Below are 27,423 nucleotides of genomic sequence, written 5' to 3'. Positions count from 1 at the left end.
TCAATTTCTTGTGACATTTTTGTGACATTTTTTTGAAAAAAAAAAAAAAAAACATGAAAAAAGCGCAAGCGTGAAAACAAATGACAGTTTTATTTTGAAATTCTGACTACCGGAAGTCCCAGGGAGGCGCTGCGGACCCTTTCAGTTCCTTATTCATTCAGTGAAGTTTTCGCCAAATGCACACTGTACTTTCGCCTCGTCCTGGATCATGTCAGAGCAGGTGGACGGAGAGGTTCGTGCACGAGCAAAACGCCACGAAGAAAACGATGAAAGTGGCGTGGGAGGGAAAAGAAACAAAAGTGAAACTAGCAGGTAAGTCGTATTTACACTATAGTTATTACAGTGAATAAGCAACAGACAGCAGCAATGATTAGCCTTGTGACATCTTGAGATAATTAATCAAATGATGTTTATTCTTTCCCCACTGCTCCCACAGAACCGCTTTTAATCGCTAATTTAATATCCTCCTTGAAATGTGGATTATTTCCCCCCTGTTTTTTGACCGCCAGGCTAAGCAATACTATTACACGATTGAAATGTAACAATGTGCACAAGACAAGTATGTAAAAAGTGTATGTCAATTTATTTTTGTGTGGTAAAAACACAGCAACTTGCGTTTCCGTAGCATGAATAACAACGTTCCAAAGGGTCGGTTAATCTAATATGGTAAATACATATGTACTACTTACTGCGCCTGTCCCCGTTTAATATAATAGATCTTTTTTTTTTTTATTATTATTATTTTTATTTTAAAACAGCCAGAGGTGATACATGGCACGAGGCCTTTCAACATAGCCCATTGCTGTAGCACACCGAGCCAGACAAACTCACGGCAAACAATTCAACAAAAGAAGACAAGACAATATAATATAAGACGAACAAAACAAAACAAGAGATTAAGTAAATACAAACTGATAGCACAGACAATGACAAAAAGAAGAGAAAGGCATTAAATAGTTTTAAATATCTAGATAACAATGAGTAACTAAGGATGTGTCACATAGAGCGAGTGTACCTTGGGCACAGATAGAGGGTTAATATAATAAATCCATGGCTTTAGGGCTGAAACAACTAATTGATTAATCGACAACTAATCGATTATTGAAATAGTTGTCAACTATTTTAGTAATCGATTAATCGTTTTCTTGTAATCACAGATTTAAAAAGAGCAAAAATTACATGAACATTTTTTATTTTTGATGGAAACCTACTTTGTTTTTCAAGCTCGGGTCTGTAGAGTTTTGTACATTGAAAATTTCATAGATATCTGTCTGTGTCTCATCCAATTAATAAAGCAGAACTGGCACGACAAAAACACTTTACAACACAGTTTAAGTTTACTCCATCAACGTGTCCTCAAGAGATGCCATTAGTTTTATGTGATTAAAAATAAATGAAAAAATAAAATTTTCATACACCATTCACAGCCAAGCGATTAATCGATTAATCGTAAAAATAATCGGTAGATGAATCGATTACCAAAATAATCGTTAGTTGCAGCCCTACATGGCTTATCCACATTAAACAAATACAGTGACCCCACGTGGTTTCCGTCTGGACAGCAAATGAAGTGCCAGGACCCCACAACAACATCATGAATTTGCTCCTTTGGGGGAAAAAAAAGAATCTTTCTCCTCATCAATTTACGCCACACTTTATTTAGTGAACATTTGGACTCAATTCAACAGACAACAACAACAGAAAGGTTCAGCGTGGATTTACTGTCTGCTTATTTCCTTCAAAAACAGTGAATCGGCCGTAGAGTTATGAAAGGTTGTGAAATGACTACATCGAGTTCCAGAGCACTATTGGAACTTATGAGGCTGTGTGTTTGTTATTTACAGGCCAGAGTCGTGCTTGGACCAGCCCGCGGATTTCACCGGCGTCCATGAAGTGGTCAAGTACGATGACTCACAGCTCCCAGGTCTGGTCAGGTTCTATTTCTGTAGGTTGTGCCGATAAATATTTACTCGGTGGTTTACGACGTACATTTTCTGTATCCAAGTTAGCCCCGAAAGCCATAGAATAATATTTGTGATGTCTCTCTGATCCGGTTTCTGTGCAATATGTTCCGCTCTAAAGTGAAAGACCAAATCGGGGCAAGGCAGTTGGAATGAAATGTACAAGTAGGGTTGGGCACTGCTAATTTCTTTACCCGACACTTAACAACAGTCCCAGTAGCAGTACAGCTGTATTACCGCTACTTTGTATTTTGTTTTTCAGTCCGATACTACGACCCGGACACCACCGAGCCCATCATCGGTGGCCTGAATTCCCTGGATGACCTGCTGTCTTGGAAGAGGAATGAGGCCCACCCCTTTAACGTGTCCACTGTCCCCCTGTCCCCCCGAGACCCCCCACTGTCCCACACTGCGCTCAGGACACTGGTCTCTCACGACATGATGGGCGGCTACCTGGACGACAGGTACGTTTGTTATGAACGTTTGTTTATTAATCCACATTACACCATGGTCTGGGTGAATACTGGATTCTGATTGGCTGGTGCATTATTTTGGTATAACCGCACACGTAGTCCGGTAGTTAAATCACTGGGATGTCACTCCGCTGTGGCATCGCCATAGCAACGCATGACACAGCTGAGTCAGATAAAGGCGTAATTAGTGACTGACAGGAACGTATGAGATGGATTTTGTTTAATTTCAACGTTTTTGGCCAAAACAAAATGTTTGATAAATGTTTGTAGAGGAGAGTGAGCAGCTAGGTTAGCTACTGTTAATAACATATGAGCTTTACATTTCTATTGAAAACGGTTAAGGCTATTCATGATTTTCAGGCGTACATAAAATGATCCAGCATTTAAACATATTTGTCTGGATTAGTAAAGTCAAACATGTTAGTTTGAGTTGGGGGGGCCCAGGTGTGAGCGACTCCACCGCAGCTGTTTCCATAAACAGTTGAGCTGGTTGAGCTAGCTAGCTTTAGCTTCAGGTTAAACAGCGTGAAAGGTAAATAACTCCTGCCCACGAGTGCCGCATATCGGTGTTTCCTTCCAGGGAAAAGTGTTTCCGGGTTAGTCCTGTTGTGTTGTGATTCTGTGCTGATGTTGTGTCGTTGAGCCTGACTGAGATCCTCGTAATAGCTGCGGAGAATGACTCGCTCTGAGACCAGCCTTCAGTGACCGGCTAATAACCCACACAAAATAGTCCCGTAGTCTGGCAGATTTAGTGAGTTTAGTAAATGAAACAAATACTTATTATAAACGTTTGTGGGACCCTGGTATAAGCGGATTAAACAACTCGGAGCCGTGCATTCGACGGTTATAATGCACTTTGCGGAGTAACTCCACTCCGCTGCGCGTCGTGGTGTTCTTGACTCCGCGTCGTGCATTATAACCGTCTAATGCGGCTCCTCGTTGTTTAATCCTTACTTAGTAGATGTTCTATATTTTAGCACAAAATTCTGTGTCCCCTACATTTTCTCCATAATGGCTGGCAGCCAGTGGTGGGGTGACTAATCAGGAGAGTCAGGACGTTTCCTGAAGATGAAAACATAATCATATATTCAAATCTCTGTCTGTTGTTCAAGATAATTAATGGTACAGCAGCTCCTCCATTAAAAAAGTTTATTTCACTGAGCTCAGAAATTTCATCTTGAGCCACTCGGTCGACTGTTCGGGGCGAGTGTAGGACCCCCCAGTGTAAATCAGGACCCCCCAGTGTAAATCCGCAGCTCCGCTTTCTCCAGTGTGGCGTCAAACAGTGGAATATGTTCCAACAGAGCTGACCACATGTGTAAATTTTAACACTTTTTCACACCAGGCTAAAAAATGTCTTATTTTAAAACAAACTTGTTCCCATAATGTCCTGTAATTGGTGTGTGTGCAAGAGCGTGCAATCTAATGCTTTGAATGAATGAAGTGTGTGTTGATTTTAATGCTGTTTTGGGGGAAATGTATTATTTCTGTAATAGTATTTTTATGACTTTGTTGACATCAGTCTGCCCAGGGACTACAGGTGGAAATGAGCACAAGTGCTATAACCTGGTACAGCATCTCTCCCTTTGAGGTTAATGTATATTGTACACTGTCCCTGTTCAAATAAAGAAATAAATAAACTAAACTAAACTAAACTGGAGGGCTGCTCCTCTTTGAGCCAGCAGAGAATGGCTCCATTGACCTGTTTGCCGTACATATACAGTGGGTTGCATAAGTATCCGCCCCCTTTAACTTTTCGACATTTTGGCACGCTATGGACCACAAACATGAATATATTTAATAGAATTTTTTGTGGAGGTCATGCTTTAAGTGACACACAATCGTGAAGTGAAATGAAATTTATGCATGGTTTTGAACTTTTTTGGGGGTTATGTCTCTACAAGTCCTGCACATCTTGAGACTGGAATATTTTCCACATTCTTCTTTGCAAAACAGCTCAGGCTCAGTTAGATTAGATGGAGAGCGCTTGTGAACCGGAGTTTTCAGATCTTTCCACAGACTCTCGATTGGATTTAGGTCTGGACTTTGACTCAGCCTTTCTAACGCATGGATATTTTGGGTTTTCAACCATTCCATTGTTGCTCTCGCTTTATGTTTAGGGTTGTTGTCTTGTTAGAAGGTGAACCTCTGTCCCAGTTTCAAGTCTTTTGCAGATTCCAACAGGTTTTCATCCAAAATTGCACTGTATTTGACCCCATTCATCTTCCCTTCATCTTCCCTGTCTCTGCTGAAGGAAAGCACACCCCAGAGCATGATATAACCACCATCATAGTGTGGTGTGCAGTGTTCCTTTTACACCAAACATAGGCCAAAAAGTTCCATTTTGGTCTCAACTGACCAAAGCACCTTCTTCCACATGTTTGCTGTATCCCCAATGTGGCTTCTGGCAAACAGCAAATGGGACTTCTCATGGTTTTCTTCTAGCCACTCTTCCATAAAGGCCAGATGTGTCCAGTGTACGACTCATAGGGTCTAATAGGCCAACATCCGGGGTCGTCATAGGCTTCTTGGTAACAGCTCTGGTCAGTGCTGTCGTTGTTCGGTCAGTAAGTTTAGGAGGACGGCCGTGTCTTGGTAGGTTTGCAGTGACGCCAGACTCTTTCTATACCTGGGTGGTGTATTTAACTGTACTCCAAGTGATGTTCAAAGCTGTCTGCTCCACAATAATCTCTAAACAGACCTCTGAGACCATCACACATCACTGTATTTGAACTGACATCAGATCACACACAGGTAGGCTCTGTTTAGTCATTGGGTCAACATGTGATCATTCCGAAAACCATAATGCAACTTCTGAAGGCAATTAGTTGCGCTAAAAGGAAAGGGGGGTAGATACTTTTCCCCACTTTTCAGTTTTTTATTTATAAAAAAAGTTCAAAATCATGTGTATATAGCGGATACTTGTATACATATAAGTTATGAAATATGGAACCAATTTCTTAAAGTTTTCAAAAGAAATCTTAAAAGACGGAATCAAGCAAAATGTGAGGACCTTTAGTCATCAATTTAGTCCAATTGATGATATTCCCACAACCCTTCATAACCTTTTACTACATGATTTTTAATATACTTTCTCTTCTTCATTTGGTTGTTCTCTTTTTAAATTAGGTTTTGATAATATCCCAGTTACATTTGCCAACCTTTTACAGTATACACAAAATATGACATCATTTGTACTCTTAAAAAAATGAATGTATTTACTGTGCACTAAAATACAGTTCTTGAATGTAAAGCAGGAGTCCTCAACAATTTTCAGGCCAAAAAGTGACATTGAGATGGATCTTGATTTGTGATTCAGAAGTGAAAGTTGTGGGCGTACATTTGACAATAGCTGTGTTTATGGGCCAATTAAACAGTCAAAAGTATCATCAAATCATAGACTGTAGAAAAAATGGACGTCTTCTGCTCACTCCTCCCCGTTTACCAGAATGACCACGGCCGTGGGGGAATTGATGGCGGATTTACAGACTCCCCCCTCCCCAGCTCTGACGAAGCATGTTCCTAAAAAGGGCATAAGGGCGGGATCTTCACCGTTGACTCGGCCCTTGTGTGACGTGTAGCTCGCGCTGCTCCAATGCTAACAGTCCGACCCTCATTAAGTACGAGATTTCTAAAATTCATATTACGAAAACCAGCCTGGTTTCATATATTGTGATTAACCCAGCGTTATCTCAGGAGGAATATCTAGCCTAGTCTAGTGTTGAAACAATTGAAACCAGGCTTTAAAGTAGTTTTTAACGTGTCTAAAGTCCAATGCTTTTCAATGGGGGCCTAGCGGCGATATGGAGGTACTGCAGCAACGGCGGAGCGATGGCGGCCCCCACGTTTGTGGTCAAAAAGCAGGGCAGCCAGCAGCCGTTGCGTCAAATAGATAACGTTGGCCAAATGAATCTCCCTGAGGGTCACAAACACCGCTTTAAAAATATCAAAAAATAAACAGAAATGCTGCATTATTAGGTAGTCTGATACAGTAAGAATCAATCTTGAAAGATACATTGTCTCCTTATAAATTTAAAACCAAATACAGATATGTATGGCAGATGTCCTGGTAAATTGCCTCCAGGAAGTTAAACAGTGGTTGGCTCTAAACTTTTGAAAGTTTAATGATTCTAAAACAGAGGTTGTAACATTTTTTGATCCTTCTATTTTAGGCCCTCTGAGTCACCGCTGTCACCGAGCAGTCAGAAATCTGGGTGTGATTATTGACAGCTCCTTCAAGTTGGATCAGCAGATCAGTTCGGTAGAAAAATGTGGCTTTTACCAGTTACGCCTTCTGAGTAAAGTAAAGCCCATGCCCTTATCTCGTGCCGGTTGGACTATTGTAATTCTTTATACTACGGATTATCCCAGGCCTCCATCCATCGCCTGCAGCTGGTCCAAAACGCTGCCGCACGTTTGCTCACTGGCTCACGGAAATATGAGCATATAACTCCTGTTCTGGCCTCTTTGCACTGGCTCCCAGTGAGCTACAGGATCCAGTTTAAGATCCTAGTGATGGTTTTTAAGTGTTTAAATGGGATGGCCCCGTCTTACCTGTCAGAGCTTCGGTCAGTTCATGTCCCAAAGAGGACAACGAGGTCGGCAGATCACGGATGAGAACTAGGAGTGACCGAGCTTTGGCTGTTGCGGCGCCCACACCTTGGAACAGTTTTCCCTTGAGCGTTAAAACAGCTCAGTCTTTGAATGTTTTTAAATCCCTTTTGAAGACCCATCTGTTTGCACTGGCCTTCAAACCAAGCTGAGCCGGATTTTCTTTGGTGGTTCTTGTTATTGTTGGATGAGGATCAGCACCTCCAAATCTGAGGCCATGGTTCTCCACCGGAAAAAGGTGGCTTCCCCTCTACAGGTCGGTGGGGAGTCCTTACCTCAAGTGGAGGAGTTCAAGTATCTCGGGGTCTTGTTCTCAGTGAGGGACGGATGGAGCGTGAGCTGGACAGACGGATCGGTGCGGCGTCAGCAGGGATGCGGTCGCTGTATCGGTCTGTCGTGGTGAAGAGGGAGCTGAGTCGGGGCAAAGCTCTCGATTTACCGATCGATCTACGTTCCCGCCCTCACCTATGGTCATGAGATTTGGGAAATGACCGAAAGGACAAGATCGCGAATACAAGCGGCCGAAATGAGTTTCCTTCGCAGGGTGGCTGGGGGTGAGGAGCTCAGTTACCCGGGAGGAGCTCGGAGTAGAGTCGCTGCTCCTCCACGTTGAAAGGAGCAGCTGAGGTGGCTCGGGCATCTGTTCCGGATGCCTCCTGGGGTGTTCCAGGCCTGTCCTAGTGGGACATGGCCTCGTGGAAGACCCAGGACACGGTGGTGGGACTATGTCTCCGAGCTGGCCTGGTGTCGCCTCGGGGTCCCCCCAGAACAGCTGGAGGAGGTGTGGCCTCGGGGTCAGAACAGCTGGAGGAGGTGTGTGTGGATTGGGAAGTTTGGGCATCTCTGCTGAGACTGCTGCCCCCGCGACCCGGCCCCGGATAAAGCGGAAGAAAATGGATGGATGGATGGTTCTTGTTATTGCTATTGTTTGTAATGTAATGATGTATTTAAACTTGGTTGAAACTTCGTATTGCCCGTGTACACTACAAAAAGTAAATATCAAGCATTGGCTTAAAGCAGTACTAAGTAACTCTTCCCCCTAGAGGCCATAAGCGCAACTGCAGGTGTAGTAGCAACGTACGATTTTTTAACTTCTTAATTGTCTTGGAGAGTAAATACTACGCTGACAGGAAAGGTGAAGGGAGAGAGGGTTACTGTGCATCCAATTATACAATGGAAATATTTTTTTTCACTCAAACTTGGCTGTAAATACTGTTTAAAGTGACGTTAGCCCGCAGTTAGCTTTGCCCGTTAGCATGTTAGCTGCTTCTTCGTGATTCCATTAGTGTGTATTGCTTTCTCCGCACCGGGGGCAGTCAAGTTGCAAACATGGTTTTCTGTCCAGAGACACCAGGGGGCGATGAAAGACCCTCCAATCATCCCATAAACACTTGTATCACCCCCACAGGGACTACGGGGAGGGTTTATTAAGGTAAACACGTTACTTAGTGCTGCTTTAAATGACTTGAATTGAGGAAATGTATCTTGTTTTGAGCGGTTTTCACTCATTTAGACACTTTTCCTGATCGGACCAAGTTTACTTTGCTTGTTTGTGGACATTTCAGACCAGTTCTAGGGTAAATCTCGCTTGAAATAAGAAAGTAAAATTGCCAATGAGATAAGACCAATTTTCTTTCCCCATTGGCAAAGAAAAAGACCTGAAATAAGGACGAAATGTATCGAAATGAGTCAGAAACATCTCAGAACAAGTGAAATAATCTAGGACAATTGCCCAAGAAATTCTTAACTAGTCAAAACAACTAAAATTTGGATTATTATGCTCAAATTGAGATGTTTATACTGATCTAGTTATTTACTTTTTGCAGTGTACAGCACTTTGGGCAGCGGTAGTTGTTGTAAATGTGCTTTAGAAATAAATTTGACCTTGACCATGGCCTTATAAATGGCTTGTGTTACTGTATGAGACCATGAACAGGTTAAAGACAAAAGCACAGTAAATACATTACACAGTACATTCAACTGAAACAAAGTTGTTGCTACTACAGTATTATAGAGCTTTTGGTGTTGTTATTATTTATTAGTATTATTGTTATTTCATTCATTCACCAAAGATGTCAAAAGTGTGATCAAAGTTACCATCTTTGATCGTTTTGTTTTGAGGTTCCTCCAGGGCTCAGACTCGGACCAGCCTTATTCCTTCTACCACTGGCAGCACATCGATATCTTCAACTACTTCACCCACAACATGGTGACCATCCCCCCCGCCGGGTGGACCAACGCAGCGCACAGGCACGGGGTCCTCGTCCTGGGTAACGCTGACATTTAAGACGGGACTGAATTCTGAATTGTTTAACTTAGACAAGAATCCCATGTCGATTGGATATCAATTGCAATTCATTCTTGTAGCCCTTACTTTCATCTTTGTAATCATGTCGTTACGATCATGTTAAATGCTCTTTTTTTTTGTTCTTGGTCTCTGGCCTGTAGGAACATTCATCACCGAGTGGACAGAGGGGGGTAAAGCGTGCGAGGCCTTCCTGAAAGATGAGGAGTCGTACCGCACTGTGGCTGACAAACTGGTGCAAATCTGCCACTGTTACGGCTTCGACGGCTGGCTCATCAACATCGAGAACCAGCTAAGTGTGAGTATTACTATTTGAATAATGATAATGAGTTGTAGTGAGGGTCCAGGGGGCATTATTCATTCACTCCATACTTGGTGGTGGTGAGCTACAAGCTGCCCTGGGGTAGACTAAAGGAAGCGAGGCAACCAGCCTGCGCCATCGGCCCCTCCGACCACTCACACACTACTGCCAGGCCCTTCCCTGCTTAGCTTCCGAGGTGTGATGGGATCCGGCAGAGCAAAGGCGGTATGACTAAGGCTGCAAGATTTAATAGCAATAATAATTCCTAACACTGCAATTATTCCTTTGCACATGAATGAGGGGTCAGCACTGCAAAAAGTGCCCTACTAAAAACAAGGAAAAAAAAATCTTAAAATAAGACATCTTGTCTTGTTTTAAGGAAAAAATTCTGCCAAAGGGGTCAGCATTTTTTTCTTGCTAAGAATTCTTATTTCTAGAATGTTTTTCTAATCATAAAACAAGAAAGAAACACTAAAGTTAAGCAAATAAATAGCTAGAATTAAGCAAAATGTCCTCAGAAAATGGAATAATTTAAGGAAAACATTCTTATTTAGTGAAAAATTGTGGAATATTTTACTTAAATGTTGCTTGATTTAAGCAAAATGTTCTAAATTACACACATTATTGAGCAAAATGTTCTTAATAAACACTAATATTTAAGGAAAATATTGCCCGGGGACCCGTCTCCATGATGTGGAGCCAGGCTGATGGTCAGAATCACCTGCTGGAGGATTCACCTATTGCACATGTTTTTAGTGGTAGACACAGGGAGCTGTGAAGCTGAGGCTCTAACCGCTGTGCCACCGAGCCGCCCCCTTTAAAGAATGGAATGTATTATCCCTCTGTGAGAATCAGTTCTTAAATTAAGAGTTGCTGTGATCTTGTTTTTTCTTAAAATAAGAGAAAATATTCTTTGTCTAATGCTGAAAAAGATTCAAAAAGTTCAAAAAGAAAAATTAGGATGTTTTTAGCAAATAAACAAGAACACTTTGCTAGGCAAGACATTATTACTTTTTAGGGAAATAATAAGAACTTATTTCCCACTGAACGTTTCTGGAAATCTTTTGGGTAATTTTCAGTCCCTTTGCAAGTAACTCTATGTACCAAAGATATGAATATTGAAAAACGGTTGTGTTCTCAGCGGCGTGGGTTTTAGTGCCAGCACCAACAACAGAAAGTCTCTGGCCGCTCTTCACCCCATTTCAACCTGTGCTTGTCTATCCAATGAAGCCTACGGGCTAAAAAAAAAAAAATCCCTTTAAACAACCAACAAACAACACGATGACAGAGTTTGTGTTCACATCTGTACAGAAGAAACAAACTCATCTTCCGCAAAATGTAAATAACAAAATGTGTAAATAACACAAATAAGTAAGGACTTATTTTTGTTCAAACTGTAATATTCTTAGTAGCATATTTATTTGCATAATTTGTGCCGAGTAAACTCTGGTTGCCTCAGGCGTTTCCCTGCCGCACCCACACATCCTCTCTTGGTACATCTAAATACGTTTTTTCTAAATATGACTGTTTTCATTACCTGACTTCACCTCACAGTTCAGGGCTTGGGATGAATCAAGTCGTTTTTTGGATAATGTTCTACAAAATTCCGGCAAGGGGCTTAAATGGGTATTTATTTACTCACATTGTTCTGGTCATGTGATCAGATGGTCAAAATGTCTTCCCTGCGCAGGCTAGCAGGATTGACTATTGCTTGTAGCTCTTTTATCTAAGTAATACAACAACAAAAAACTATGAATCTCAAGTCTAATCAAATTGGCTAGGCAACATTACGCTAACCGTGTCCTGTTGAAATAAATAAATATTTAAACAGTACATGGATAATCACTTCCAACATGTTAAAACTTTTACACAGGACGTAAATATTCGTGTGTAAAGGACAGGAGGTAGTGTTTATCCCACTCTGGCCAAGAGCTATTGAACTGAGTTATTTCCAGTTTTAAATGTATTAAAGAGGGGGCATTATGCTTTTTTCAGTCACATAGCACCAGTCTATATCACACTACAATGATGACAAACCTTCTGTTGGTCTGTAAATGCAGTAAATTAGAATAACTGCCTTGTATAAAATGTCTCTCTCAAAATGGCTGTAGTGAATGTCTTGAAATAGGCCTCTGTCTCTTTAAGAACCTCTGAGCCTTTAGACACGCCCCCTCCACACGCTGTCTGTGGCATCAGTGGGGAGGGGGTTCTGCTGAGGAGCAGTGGTTGGTTACTCGGCTGGTGACGAAAGCTCGGAGGCGTCTCCAGGAGGTGGGGGCGTTCCTAGGAGGACTCAGGCAAACCTATCCCTAAAATGGCCGCCATCAGAGTTTTTACAGATTACTCAAAAACACGTGAATGTGCCAAGGCAACACTTCAGGCATGTTTTTAATGAGGGAATGACACAATAACATGATGTAAAGCTTGAAAAAGTCGATTTTGCATAATACCCCCCCTTTAAGAGTGTTGTTCAGTGAGCCCCGCCCTGTGCTTTGCAGGCCACAGCGGTGAAGAACATGCCCCTGTTCCTGCGGTACCTGACGGAGCAGACACACGAGCGGGTGTCCGGGGGCCTGGTGCTGTGGTACGACAGTGTGGTGCAGACCGGACATCTAGCGTGGCAGAACGAGCTCAACGAAAACAACAGGTCAGAACACAGCGGGACATTGTGGCCCCCTTGCAAATCAGAAAATTACTCGGGGTCCCCCAATAATAATTATAACTTACTCTATTCAATTGATTTATTTGTAATTATTTTACAGGTAAATGTACGTTAAAACAACATCTAGCTATGACAACTGGCTAAACACTGGTTTAAAGTAATATATTTTAGTCAATAAATGTATTTTTCCCTTTCAAACATTTATTTTTTTCAATATCTTTGTTTTGTAGACAAGCTTTGGGGGCCCCTGTAGTACCTCTGAGGCAAAACGTTATTTTCTGCCAGATTTAACATAAGGTCAGTCACAATTATCAAAGAGTCATGAAATAACTCAAAATAGATCAAAACAGTATGAAGGAAATAAGTGGGGTTTCCCTTTTGATTGCATTGTACTGGGTTAGAAGGGCCAGTCACAAGATGGCCGCCAGAACTGCCATTTGCTCCATCGTGTTACTGTGGCCATGTCTTATCTAGTGTTTGATTAAAGACCTTTGGTCTAGAGGCTCTGTGCATGGAATCTTTTTTGGCTAACTTCCTGTGGACCTCCTGTCCACATTTTAGCATGGATTAGAAATAAAATAAGAGCAAAATTACAGCAATAACCAGGGTTCTCGCCAGGATTTTTTCACAGCGTAGGGACAGGCTGAAGTGCGGCTTAGCACCACCGTAAAAGAAGAAAACACCATTTTCTGCATTTGAGGGCCAGTCACTCAATTGCGCTGGCAATTAAGTAGTATTTTTTTACCTTAAAAATACTAGAGAGAAGTGCAATGTATGTTAACAAAAACATGTCCCACCTTCTGGGTTTGAAATTGTGCATGTTTTTCCAACAAAGCTAATTGTAGGCTAATCTTCCAGCTATCTAGTCCTGACCAAACCTTGCTCAAGATCTAAAAATGAGCTCCCTGACTCTGCACTGTTTTTACTGACTCCCTTTTGAGTGGAGGGTTAACCCCAGTGACACTGAAGCATAGGAGAGAAAAAGGTTCAGCTTGACCTTCGAGAAGTAGCATGGAATGTAAACACTGAACACCTGAAAGGCTTTTATTTGAGTAAATAATAAACCGTATTTCCACAGGTTGTTTTTCGACGTGTGCGACGGCTTCTTCACCAACTACAACTGGACGGAGCAGAACCTGGAGTGGATGGCGAGCTACAGCGGCGTGCAGGGCCGGCAGGCGGACGTGTACGTCGGGGTGGACGTGTTCGCTCGAGGAGAAGTGGTGGGAGGAATGTACGACACCAACAAGGTCAGCACTGCCATTCGCGCAGGTTTGAGCAGTGCTGTTTTCATTTGACTGTTTCTTCTTCTGCTGGTAGAGCTGTCTGATCTGTATTTCCTGGATTTTGTTGTTTCGTTCGATTGAATCTGGAAGTGTGATAAACCCCGAAGCCATCATCCTGTTTCCCGCCATGAGTGATTCACTTAAGCTGCCTCAAGTTGTTGCCATTGGCACAAAAATGAGAGCTTGTACAATTCCCACTACAGTCTACAGAGGGCGCTGCAACTTTGAGATGCAAAAGCAACAGTCCAGAACGATTTACGTCTTTTCCATACAAACCCATTATTTGGTGATTTTCACATATTGTCGATTGATAGCATCAGCCGCTGTTAGCATAACATTAGCCATGTTAGCGTTCCTTCATAGTTCATCTTCTATCTGCTTCTCATCTCCTGTTTTTGGCTTGCATTTCAGAATAATTTTAATAACTCTGCATCAAAAGGCGGCCTTTGTCCAGTGTGAGACTCGTGGTCCACTTTCCTGGCTTTGTTTTCGATGCCTTCATTGTGTGCATCGCAGTGGTGTGTGTCGTGTTTCCTCTGTTGGACCGCCCACCACGACACAGGGCTACTGTAAGCGTTAGTACAGAGTAGTCTGAAGCTGTGCTGGGGCCTGTGTAGTGTTGAACTGTGCAGTATGTTAGTACAGAGTAGTCTGAAGCTGTGCTGGGGCCTGTGTAGTGTTGAACTGTGCAGTATGTTAGTACAGAGTAGTCTGAAGCTGTGCTGTCTAGTGTTGAACTGTGCAGTATGTTAGTACAGAGTAGTCTGAAGCTGTGCTGTGCCCTGTGTAGTGTTGAACTGTGCAGTATGTTAGTACAGAAGCTGTGCTGGGGCCTGTGTAGTGTTCAACTGTGCTGTATGTTAGTACAGAAGCTGTGCTGGGGCCTGTGTAGTGTTCAACTGTGCAGTATGTTAGTACAGAGTAGTCTGAAGCTGTGCTGTGTCCTGTGTAGTGTTGAACTGTGCAGTATGTTAGTACAGAGTAGTCTGAAGCTGTGCTGGGGCCTGTGTAGTGTTGAACTGTGCAGTATGTTAGTACAGAGTAGTCTGAAGCTGTGCTGGGGCCTGTGTAGTGTTGAACTGTGCAGTATGTTAGTACAGAGTAGTCTGAAGCTGTGCTGTGCCCTGTGTAGTGTTGAACTGTGCAGTATGGAAAACCCCTTTTCGCTTCATATGTGACCCCCAGCCTGCTGCAGTTTAACCTCGTGACCCTTTGTGTCTGTGAGTTTGCATGTGTTGGAGCTCCCTCTGCGTTCCCCTCTCCCACCGTCCCAAACTCGGGCATTGTTAGGGAAATGTGTCTCTCTGGACTGCCAGCAGCAGAGAATGTGGCTCTGTGATGATTGAATGGTGGTCTGTCAGCTCCGCTGCTAACAGCTGATTGTGTGGTTGGACGACAATAGGCCGCCACCCCCAGGCCCTCCAGGACCCTCCAGGACCCTCCTGGACCCTCCTGGACCTTCCTGGACACTCCTGGACCCTCCTGGACCCTCCTGGACCCTCCAGGACCTTCCTGGACACTCCTGGAGCAGGGAAGCAAGCCGTGAATGCGCTATGAGAAACTGGATCAACTTAAAGAGGATGTTAGATTTCTGAATGAGGTTTTGGGACTTGTTAGAGGAAAGGTGCAGGGACTGAGTTACTGAGTCATTAAATCATGTCAACTGGTTTTACAAAGCAATACACAATAGATCTTAGGTCAACATTTTCAAATCGAAATTGCTTTTACAATTGTACTATTGGTTTTACAGTACATATGACAGCACAACATTGTAAACAGCCTATAATGACTTGGCTTATGATTAAAGGGGCTATATCATGCTATTTTAGCCATTCCAAAGTTAAGTATAGGCATTTATATGATATATTGTACCTCTACCATTATGGAGCACTCATTTTTGTGATAAATATAAGTGTTTTCTGGAGGTATTTTTCAAACCCGGAAGACAGAACGCTTCAATTCAGTTAACTCCGCCCCCTCTCTCCGCACATACAACTTTACCGTAATATAAATAAACAGCAATAAGTGAAGTCACTTCACGATGCAGTTATAAGGAGTTGACATCTGCAACACAGCTTCATAAATGGCTAACACACATGCTAATATGCTAACACACAAGCTAACACACATGCTAATATGCTAACACACATGCTAATATGCTAACACACAAGCTAACCCGCGTTTGGAATGACTCACCGCTCTGGTCCATCGCTGTTTACATTATGGGACTTGCGTTGGTTATAAAAGTTAATCCACTTTGGTTCAGGTGAAGGTTCACAAACATCCATCAGTGACAGTCACAGAAAAACAATATTTTGGTGAAAGTCGCTGAATCCCGGAGAAAAAAACAGCTGAGTGGCCTCTTCCTGAAAAGGGTTGAATATAAACTCCTCGTCCTCGTAGCCAAACGCGCTTCTTTTTCTCCGTCCGTGACATTATCGTTAGTTAAGAATAAATAACAGCTGTGTCCAGAGTAGGTAACGAGCTCCATCTTCAGCTGCAGCGCAAACATGACTGATCTGTTCAGACGCTCAGGGATGTGTTTGTTTTGGCCACAGCTGACCTGGAAGCACCTCGGGCACTTCCTTTTTTTTTTTTTTTTTTCATTTTTTTATTTATTTATTTTTTTTTACTCTTTGTTTCTCTCTTATGACAGAAATAATGAAAACGCTGTTTTACAAATTAAAATCCGTCCATAAGCATAGAATTAAGACATTACATTACAGACGTCGAGCACTTCCGTTCCGCTGTTACGACACAACTGAACACTCAGTCGTTCACCAGGAGAGGGCGGAGCCTCAGAGAGCAGGAGGGCGGAGCCTCAGAGAGCAGGATTCAGGAGGATTACTGAGAGCTGCGTGAATGAAGCCACAAACCACTCTGGGGGTGTTTTTAATAAGGAAATAGCAAAACAACATGGCTAAAAGCTCCACAAAGTCGATTTTGCATGATATAGGACCTTTAAAGGTGCACTGTGCAACTCTTTATGTATAAAATAAAGGTTGATATTAGTGCGTATTTGACATGTCAGTGACCCAGCGGATGCTTGGGTGATTAGCATAGCGCCTTTAGGACGCGCTATGATCAATTGCTTTTTGGGGGTTTTGGTAGGTTTTCTCTGGTTACGTATACATTCCACTCCGAAAACCTACCAAAAATCCTTAAAAACTTGAAAGAAGATTGATCCTGAAGCATCATAGGAGCCACCGGGATGGAACTTGAAGGTACCACCCATATAGCCGCTGGGTCACTGAAAGGTATTGAAAGATATTCTCTCTCAGTACATTTTCTGTTTTGTCATTACTTTCCAAAAGCCTTTTACAAAAACATGACATAACAGTTGTTTGTTTACCTGTGGTTCTTCATGAAGTCAAATGACGTTTGTCAAGTCCACGCATCATACATACTCCACATAAACGACAAAAAATCACACCCAGTCCTTATTCAACAGGCCTTAGAGATGATCCGAAGACACAACTTCTCGGCGGCCATCTTTGCTCCCGGCTGGGTGTACGAGACTCAGGAGCGGACTCAGTTCCGACACAATCAGGACAAGTGAGTGTAGATGTGAGACATGATGAGTGTTTTCCATTGTGAAGCTTTAATGTGTGTGTGTGTGTGTGTGTGTGTGTGTGTGTGCGCGTGTGTGTGTGTGTGTGTGTGTGTGTGTGTGTGTGTGTGTGTGTGTGTGTGTGTGTGTGTGTGTGTGTGTGTGTAGGTTCTGGGCGCTGCTGTCGGACCACCTGCCCATCCACAGACCTGTGTCCTCTCTGCCCTTCACCTCGACCTTCTGCCAGGGCTTTGGGAAGGCCTTCTACTGGAGAGGGAAGGTAGGACATCTGTCTGGACTAAATGTGTGCTCTCTGGTGATGCTGCTGCTGCTGCTGGAGATATGGTCAATCTGAAGCAAGTCGACTTTTAGAATCTTCAAAACTTTTCAGAATCAGAAACAAAATAGTTTTTATTGCCATTGTTAGAGAACAGGTTCACAAACAACTAGGGGTGTAACGGTACGCTAAAATTGTATTCGGTTCGGTTCACGGTTTTGGAGGGCTCGGTTCGGTTAATTTTCGGTACAAATAAATAAGAACTAACAAAATTTTTCTTTTGAAAAGCTGCCAATACACAATAGAATTCTTGCATAAAATGAATAAAAGTGACCCATTTGGGTGATATTTTAAATAAATTGCACTCTTATAATGAGAGTTACTGTAACTCATGAGAACCATGTGGATTCAACTCAACAAAAAGGCCACAGTGAACGGCTTTTTACTCTCGTCTACTCACCAAACTACTGTCCTGATGCTCTAGACTCACCAGACACAGTAAGAAGAGGGTTTAAATGAGAGTGAGGCCCAGAGTCCGCGCAGAGAAAACATGAGAGCTGCGCCCGGGACACGGGTGACATGATGCAGCCGCGGAGGAGCCGCGCATGAGGCGAAGCGAGCACCGGGAGACAGACGGCCGAGCGGGGACACGAGCGGAGAAGCACTCGCGCTTTGGAAGAGACAGGGGGAAGGCGGTCGGGCTCTCCTGCTCATTCACTTCACCAGACTACTCCGTTTTGGTGTTATATGTGGCGAAGTAGGCGGAGAGTGAGTGCGCGCTGGAAGAGCCTGTCCCCGTAACAACAACGCGTTGATTAATCAGTGAAGCAACACTACGCACCTTGCGTAGTTTGCGTATAGGAAGAAACGGCTCTGAGCGCTGGTATAACTTTTTGGCTGAAGTGCGGACGTGATGAGATATTGTAGCGAGGCTCAAGACTTTTAATCAAATACTTAAAGCCAGCGCCTTCAACGACTGTAGTTTCTCTCAGCTACTCATGCAGCTTCAATAGCGTCCGTGCGGAAACTCGCGTAGGAACTTTGTTCCGCGGCACTTAATATGACGCTAATAATAAATTTAAATTATTTAATGAAAATAATACACCGAAACGGTACGCAAGTGGACCGAACCGAACAGGCCGAACCGAACGGTTCAATACATCCCCGTGAACCGTTACACCCCTACAAACAACGTGCCACACAAACATGAAACAATAATATAAGCTTGGTAGATAAATAATGAGCTATAAAACATTTAAAACTATAAGGGCATGCAAGTAGATTAAAATAAAATATGATAAAGACAACAATTTGACACAGAACAACAGCATGGATGAATTTAAAGCTGTGTTTACTTAATTCTGCTACTTCTGCTAATGTTTAGGAATGATAAATGCATAGATTTGCATGTGCTGATCCAGTTGGAGATCCAGTTGGAAAATGGAGCCCATATTGAATTTTATTGGGCAGTCAATGTCCTCGCCAAAAATCTAAAATTTTGAGCTTGCACTGATGTCTCGTGCTCCCTGAACCGCTCTTTCACAATGTGTGTCTCTATTTGAAAAACTGCTCACGGATCCTTGGACTGGTTTTGTTCATGTTGTGATGATGTGATGTGTGTTCCAGCGGCAGAGTGAGAGGTCCTGGTTCAGCCTGAGCGCCCAGCAGCCGCAGCCGCTCTTCTCCAGCTCCAAAGAGGGCCGCGGCTGGCTGAAGACCCGCGCCTGTCCCGACGAGGTGTGGACCGGAGGCTCCTCCCTGCTCATCGAGGGCCTCATCCCGACAGAGCAGACCTCTGCTGCAGGCGTCCGGTCAGTCCTCCGCCGCTGCAGGTGTTCGCACTGTTCTTTTGAGTGTCGTGTCCGCCACTGGCTTTGTCTAATGTCTCTGCAGAGTCCTGTCTCTCCACATGCCTCTGGCCTCCTCCACTCTGGTCACTCTGGTGTTTAAAGCCTCGCCCGGAGTGTCCCTGTCTCTGCAGAAGACTGTGCAGGATCAGAATGAGGATAAATGTGAGTAGAACAGGAAACGGCCTCCCTCGTGTCCTTGTTCACTCTGACCTGTGCCTCCTCTCTGTGTCTGCAGTAACAGTGTCTCCTGTGGCTCTGGACCAGGGCCATCATTTAGTCACACAGTTCTCTCAGCTGTGTGGACTTCACAGTGAGAATGGGTGGACTGTTAGGTAAGAGGGACCAATGATGCCAATGTTAAATGATTGCTGTGTGATGTACTATTCAAATGGTCACCGTATGGAGGCCTGGCCCTCCATTGTTTGAAGAGGAAAGAAATCAACTCACATCCCAGCAAACTTGGCTCCACCGCTGGTCAGAAACATATGAAATGACCAGCAGGGGGCAGCAAAGGGCCTCTTTGTTGTTCTTGTTCATTTCTGATTAAACCAAATTGCATAGAAAGAAAAACAAAGCTCTTTAATTATGTTTATTAGGGCTGGGACACAATATTGTTTTGCAATATCTCGTAATATTAAATCTTTGAATGAAAAGTTGCTCTTCTATAAACCAACAATCTGCAATTGTTTTGGTGCAGATTGTTGGTTTATACAAGAGAGGATCATTTATTTATTGGTTTATTTGGTTGGGACATTACATGTTAATGAACACACCACACCGGATTGTAGCTGTTAGAGAATTAACAATGGTGTTCGAGAGGATAGATGAAGAATAGGCAGCAGTCTGGGTGTGTTATACGGGAGATGTTTATTTCCCATTGGTGCGGGACCCGGAGACATGAACTTGCAATAGTCCTACCATTCAAGTCTATTCATACCTTGACCACAGTCAAGGCTATGATAGAGAGAGTATGATTGTACAGCCTGACCCAGTATGATAAATAGTGATTTAATGTTATCCTCTATCAGTAGCCATGGGCAAATCTCCTTCCGTTGTCCCACAGTCGCTCTCTCAAACACTCTCATTCATCCTGGTCTATTGTACATGTTTTTAGTGGGAGGGGATACCGGAGGAATCTTACACAGACACGGGGAGAACATGCAAACTCCACACAGAAAGGCTCCGTCCAGGTGGGAATCGAACCCGGGATCTTGTAACAAGGTTCTAACAAAAACAATAATAAAAGCAACATCAGCCGACCAAGTAAAATACCATAGAATTAGAAATAGTGAATGAACATAAAAGTGGCATCCACTGCTTTGTTCACCTACCTAAAATATTCATAGTCATATAACCAGTAGTATTTCTATACTTTTGAAGGATTTTCTGAGACTTTTAACGTGCGGGGGTAGATGTTCACTTTTAATAGTAGTGAAGTTAAACTTAAACTCGTCACTCCCCTCTCACTCCCCACACCCCCTCATTTAAGCGGAGTATGTTCTCGTCAATGGCTCACCAGATCACAAGCTTACAGTCAGAAGTGGCACTCATGTCTTAGGGGCATCGTACACATTTTTAAGGCAGATTTGCCATTTTTAAACCATGTTCGGACTTTATTTTAATTCAGTTTGATTTCTGTCTATTCATTTCTTCATTAATCCAATGTGTGTTATGGAATATGCGAGCCTTAACCTATCCATGGCCCTAATCTTAAAATACTTTGATTTCTATTGCCTAATCTTAAGGATCCGGCGTTATTGTTGGCGGGGACGTTTTGAGTTCTGCATATATTCATTTCTTGACTTCGCCTTTATGTTAGTTTGTTATTGTAGTGTCTAAAGCTCAGTTCCTCATAAGCCTAGATAAATGTGTGGAGAACGGTTTAAATCTCTCACCTTAAACGCACCCGGTTGACTATTTGACTGTACTGACCACCGATCATTCCTTTCTTCATGCGATGAGAGCGACCTGGCTGTGCCGAACTCTCCTCACGACGGAGTTCTTTTCAAAGATCCTCTGTGTTTGCAGGTGCTCCTTGTTGGAGAGCCAGGGCTGTTCTCTGAGGGAGGTGTGTGTGAACATCCACAGAGAGGGAGCGCCCCAGGACACGCCCTTCTCCTGCAGACTGGGACAGATCATGGTATGAACGCAGCATTATTTAGTTTTTGAACCTCATTCAACACGTTTGTACCACATTAGGACGTTTCTGGAGAACACTAAGAACCACTCATGTCATTTCGACTGTGGAAATAGAAAGACACGTCTCTACACTTCCATATTTGGGCATCACAACACATAAAAAAAAAATAAAAATCAATAAATAAAAATAAAAATACTCTTAGTTCCCAAAAACATCCCCACAGTGAGTGAATCTGTGAGGAACAAAACCTTCACGTGACAAATGAACATGGAAATTCTGATATTACAAAACAAAAAAAGAGATGGATAATTTTCATTTGTTCTGTTTGTCGTATTACGTCATACAAATAAACTGCTCACTGTTATTCTCTCAAACAATTTCATTTGTAAATGAAATCATTTGTTGAAATATGTTCTTCACCAGGAGAAAGGATTAATATTATTTTTTCATTCATTTTGATAACATTCTAAAGCTGCAGTATTTTTTGGCTTAGAACATGTTCTGAGAGCGCCTGTGTAAGAAGGGCTTCAAATCAAACGTGCGTGTATAGACGTGTCATGAATGAGGTCAACTGATTTGATCATAACAAAGCTTTTAACCACTTCACCCCCGCCTTAACCAAGCACATGCTCTCCAGCTCCACTTTAAAGATTGGCAACAAAATAGAGAGGGTGAAAACGAAGCAAAAGAGCGACAAAAATGTGACTCAAAAAATTATGAAAAAGCTACAAAAAAAGCCCACAAAAAAGTGTCCAAAAATGTCAAAAACTTGACAAAAAAGAGTAAAAATGCAACAAAAATCATTGACTGAAGCAGAGAAGCAAAGGGGAGCGTACAGCCTGAAATAAGGTATGGTTGGCTGTTGGCTGTATGGTTGGATGTTTTATTTTGAGTTCCTGGACTCTAAAGAGGTGGAGGTCGTCCCAGATCTCTGGGTACGTGATTTCTGTCAGTGGCCATCGCGTTTTAAAAAGGATGACCTTGAAAAGCCCATTAAGCATGAGGAGAAACCAGGGCCGACGTGGACGTCCTTCAGTGTCCGAATGCTGTGCACAGCTGCAAATGATCAAACTGCTCCTCACCTCAAGCTGAAGTGCAAACTGACCTGCAGACAGCCGATGAGGATGAGGATGAGGATGAGTATGAGGATGAGGGGTCAAAAAGGAAAAGAAACACAAACTCTACGGATTTGACTTTCAGCAGCGATCCTGAGGAAGAACAAACTCGACTCACTCAACCCAAAAAAAAGTCCTCTAAAAATGTAACAAAACGAAGCATTCTGAAAAACAAGCCACACCAAGCCCAGCAGCAACATACCCCACAGAAGCTGCTGGTTAAAGTTGAAACTGGTCCAAATGTTGCTTCATTATGCCCAATGATGTCACCAAAAATATCAGTTGGCTCAAGGATGTAATAACAGGCATTATGAGACGAAACAAATGAACAAAAGATGACACTTATCAAGAAACGGAAAATTTGATGAAGACGTGGATCCATCTTGCAGAAGAAGAGACAGCGTCATGAGGCAAAAGAGCCAGAATAATGACCTTTTTGAAGATATCTTTATTCATTTATCGTCTTTATTATTATGTGACAAAAAAGTGATTTTAAAAACAACCAAAAAGCAACAGAAGCAAAGACACGAATAACTACGATGCAAAAGTGGCAACAACGCAAAGGATAAATCTTTGATCAGTTTTGTAGGTCTTAGCTTTCAAATGAGCTTTTACACTGGCCTATGCTGTATAGGCTGTAAGCTCCAGTCATGAAGCTTTAGATTTGGGTAAAGCTGAACTGGAGAAAATGCTTGGTTAAGGCGAGGGTTAAGAGGTTAAATAACTGGCAGTAAAACCTTTGGAAAAGTCCATTTCAAAAGTAAAAGCTCTTCTTCCTCTCCCCTCCCCTCAGCTCATGGATGCCTCTGCCGTCCAGCTGCCCCCTGACCGCATCGAAGGCCTGTGCATCTACGACGTGGTTTGGCTCCGAGGCTCCGCCGCTGCCGCCGACTCCCACCCTCCCGGCCCGCTCCTGAACGCCACCCTGCGCTGGGACTTCAAACCGGAGCTGGTCACTCACTACAGGGTGCACTGGCACCGGCTGAGGGGCCCGGACCCAAGGGTCCCGGCGGAGCCCCTGCGGCTGGTGTCCCGGGCGTACGCTCGGCTGTTCCGGCTGACGGAGCTGGCTGTGCCCGGGCCCCCCGCGCTGCTGGAGCTGGTGGTGGAGCCCGTGCTGAGGAGCGGGTTCGCCCTGCCCCAGAGCCAGTGGGGGAGGGTGAGGCTCAGCTACTCGCAGGAGCAGAGGCAGGAGGACTAGGGCGACCCAACTACCTCACAAAGCATTCAAACATTTTCAGCTCGTCCGATACGGCTTGTTGCACAATGTGGCTACGCTAGTTCCTCTGAGCTGAAGCTGTGGGCGCTAGTACTTCCTGTTCGTATTCATTTCCATTAAAGGGACTATAAGGAGTTTAAAAATGTTAAAATTAAGTATTTTCCTCCCCCTACACGTTCCAGCCATGTCCTAATGTGTAGAATGAGCTCAGACCTGTTCACCACAACTGCCTCTAAAATCCTGTACGGTCACTCAAAAATGTATCACTTCGGCCCGAATTGCCGTCATGCACGAGCTTAATATAGAAGGTGCAGTTACACATATGGCCTGAGGTGGCAGTAGTGAGTATAAAATGGCGAACTTGCTTCCAGCCCCTTTAAGATTAGCTTAGACCAGTGAGTTCCTGGTAGAAATATTTCCATAGAGGAGACGTTTATGTTTGTGAGGATCAGTGAGTTTGTCTTGAAGCTAAAGGCTAATTTAACCTCTTAACTCCCGCCTGAACCGAGAGGATCTTTTTTCCTCACGTCATCAGATTTTTTTTTTCCATCATTTTTGTCACTTTTTGGTCACTTTTTTTTTTTTTTCATTTTTTCGTCAATTTTTTTTATCACATTTTTGTCATTTTTTGTCAATTTCTTGTGACATTTTTGTGACATTTTTGTGACATTTTTGCCACTTTTTCATCAATTTTTTGTCCCTTTTTTGTCAATTTTTTATCACATTTTTGTAATTTTCTTGCCACATTTTTACCTTTTTTTTTGGTCATTTTTCGTCAATTTTTTGTCAATTTCTTGTGACATTTTTGTGACATTTTTGCCACTTTTCCATCATTGTTTTCGTTGAGAAAATGTGCTCGGTTCAGGTGGGAGTTAAGAGGTTAATGCATTACACAACTTGAAATAGTGCCTTTATATATATTTTTTTAGCTTCAAGACAAACTATCAATCCTTCATGATCACAGGCGTCTCTGATCTGAACTTCATGATTTGAACACAGTAAATGATCATCTACCGGGAACTCACCGCCCACAACATAATCTTTAGAAAATATGATTATTATTCCAGGAAAAGAAAACAGACAGGAAGTCCAGGCGCTCACACCTTCAGGTCAGAGGAACTAGCATAGCCGCACCGTGCAACAAGCCAAACAGAGCGAAACACGGCTTTTAGCAGGTCATTGCTAATCATTTTAAACAGATCTTGAAAATGTGATATTGATCAAAAACAGAAATTCTTCCTGAGCTAACTTCAGCGAGCGCCCTGTCCCTAAACAATGATCTATATCAGCCATTCCCAAAGTCCGGAACATCGAGGCTCCCATATCGATCTAACATTCTCTCAGGGCCTCCCATATTAGGAATATACTCTATAAAAAGGCATTTCTTTAGGATTTTACTGCTATAATTACGCTAAAAGCAACATTGAGCATGGCAGCAGCCTTAATACTGAGTTAAAGTAGTATTTTAGCAAATATATGTATTTTTCTTTCAAAATATATATTTCTTTCAACGTATTTGTTTTGTAGACAAGCTCCCCACTCTGGGAACCACTGATTTACATGAGTGGATCCAGACGGTATGTTTGGAATTGCCCACATATGGTCATATTTGAGACGAAAAAAACAAACAAGAGAAAACAATTAAACTTTCTCCCATTTCTCCACCATTACTGTAACAAATGCTAAATTATGAATATGTTTTTCTACTAAATAAAGATACAGAGACGTGGGGAGGAGCAAAGTGGTTCAACAGCCCATAGATACTTCAAAAAACAAAAAATGCTAACCAGGAAGCGAGGGAAGCTAACGATAGCTTTATGCTACGTTAGCAGCCGTTTTTCGCTTCAGCTGAACAATTTGCTGTCAGAAAAGCGTCTATATGGACCTGATTTTGGCTTGACATTATTGTTGTGATAAATATGTTAATAGTCCACAAAACGGCTAAAAATTGTGAGAAGTTGTGATTCCCGTGAGAGGTTTTCTTCCCCCTCAGCTGGGCTTTGACACCGTCTGTATCTGTACATATTACTCTGTTAAATCAGTATAAACCATGGAAGGTTGAAAAATGACTCAAAGATGTGGGAGTGGCTTAGAGAAACCCAGGTATGTTTTTGATGTGGGGATTTTTATTTCATACACATTGCTTTAAGTTGTAAAACCTAAACTATGTACAAATGTATGTTTAACTATGCAAATAATGGCTAATGTGTCATGTGACCTTATTATGCAGGTGTTTGTCTTCTTTACATGCGCTTTGGACTTGTGTAGGCTCTCAGTCGTACAGGAGTTTTCCCTCGTGAAGAAGGGTCGTGCAGGTCGTCATCTGTACCGCAGTCATGGACGTTTATCAGGAAAGTGATCTACCTTCCACCTGCTGAGAGCTAACACACCTGGTGCTAGCGCTAAGAATGATTCATGGTTAGTGCTAGATCGTGTGCTCCGCAGGGACGGTCTGCTGTGAGTTTGTATCTATGAGTTGGTTTGTCTAAAAATACAAATAATCCTAATCCTAACCTTAATCCTTAAAGTTAACCCCTTACCTCCCACCTGAACCGAGCACATTTTCTCCAGTTTGGCTTTACCCCAATCCAAAAGCTTCTGGGAAAAAAGCTGTGAAAATAGCGACAAAACTGAGACGAAAAAAATGATGGAAATGTGACAAAAAAGTGACGAAAAATTATGAAAAAGTGGCAAAAATGTCCAAAAAAAAGTCACAAGAAATTGACACATAAATTACGAAAAAATGACCAAAATGTGACAAAAAAACTTACAAAAAATTGATGAAAAATTTACAAAAAAATGTCAAAAATGTGACAAAAAATTGATTAAAAATGGACAAAAAATGGACAAAAAAATGTACAGAAATGTGACAAAAAATTGATTAAAAATGGACGAAAAAATGAACGAAAAAATGACAAAAATTTGACAAAAAATGACAAAAAAGTTACAAAAATGAGTTGAATACCCAACAAAAAAATGTTGGAAAAAAAATCTGATGACGTGAGGAAAAAGCTCCTCTGGGTTCAGGCGGGAGTTAAGAGGTTAAACCATTTCCCTGGCCCTAACCTTCATTTGTGTCATGATATCTCACGTTTTCACAGCAGACTGTCCCTCCGGAGCAGACCATCTAGCACTAACCATGATTCATTATTATTATTATGTGCGAGATGTCAGAGCTGTTTACCAAAAATATGATCAATTATCTTGACAAAAAGTTTCTTCTTTCTTCGTCGGAATATGTCGCAATGTCTGTAACGGCCAATACAGCGATAAGACAAGAAATGTTCTAACTCGAGAGGTTTTGTATCTGCAACACATTTCCCATCATATTACACCTGTTCTTTTATTTTCAAAGACTTGGAAATCTTCAACCTCAGAATTGAATCTTCACAGTTTTATGGGATTTGTTCTTTATTCACTCCTAACTCGGTGGTGGAAAGACTGCCAACCACCATTCATTTATGCAGATACATCATTCGTCCTGGCCTACTGTACATGTTTTAGTGTCGGGTTATATATAGGCAGTTGCAAGTCATATATAATGCTTTTTAATGCCCAAACACAAATGTAGGTAAAAGAAAATAATAATAATAAAAATCAGTTTTTATCATCACTTCTTAAAGGGACTACAATTTTGTCATTTTATACTCACTATTGCCCCTCAGGTCTAACG

The 27,423-nt window shown here is 42.4% G+C and overlaps 1 protein-coding gene across 1 annotated transcript; it reads left to right on the top strand.

Moving 5' to 3' along the window:
- The first annotated feature begins 134 nt into the window (after positions 1 to 134).
- engase (endo-beta-N-acetylglucosaminidase) lies at positions 135 to 23,777 on the top strand. The gene is made up of 14 exons (XM_079565058.1): positions 135 to 312; positions 1,845 to 1,924; positions 2,224 to 2,425; positions 9,167 to 9,315; positions 9,494 to 9,648; positions 12,150 to 12,298; positions 13,392 to 13,563; positions 17,051 to 17,154; positions 17,318 to 17,429; positions 19,053 to 19,237; positions 19,320 to 19,438; positions 19,512 to 19,608; positions 21,305 to 21,416; positions 23,325 to 23,777. Exons 1-14 carry the CDS (start codon positions 209 to 211, stop codon positions 23,730 to 23,732), a joined length of 2,148 nt encoding a protein of 715 aa, XP_079421184.1. The 5' UTR covers positions 135 to 208; the 3' UTR covers positions 23,733 to 23,777.
- The last annotated feature ends 3,646 nt before the right edge of the window (positions 23,778 to 27,423 follow it).

This window comes from Gobius niger (assembly GCF_951799975.1).
Source record: "Gobius niger genome assembly, chromosome: 10".
Classification (NCBI taxonomy): Eukaryota; Metazoa; Chordata; class Actinopteri; order Gobiiformes; family Gobiidae; genus Gobius; species Gobius niger.
Note: the sequence above shows the minus strand (reverse complement) of the source record. Positions and strands in the feature narration are given on the sequence as shown.

Bases quoted from the DNA above. Each gene is read 5' to 3' on its own strand.
- engase (XM_079565058.1), top strand. From the start codon at position 209: ATGTCAGAGCAGGTGGACGGAGAGGTTCGTGCACGAGCAAAACGCCAC. The intron at 2,426-9,166 runs GTACGTTTGTTA...TTTTGTTTTGAG, and splicing joins GGCGGCTACCTGGACGACAG to GTTCCTCCAGGGCTCAGACT. The intron at 19,609-21,304 runs GTAAGAGGGACC...CTGTGTTTGCAG, and splicing joins GAGAATGGGTGGACTGTTAG to GTGCTCCTTGTTGGAGAGCC.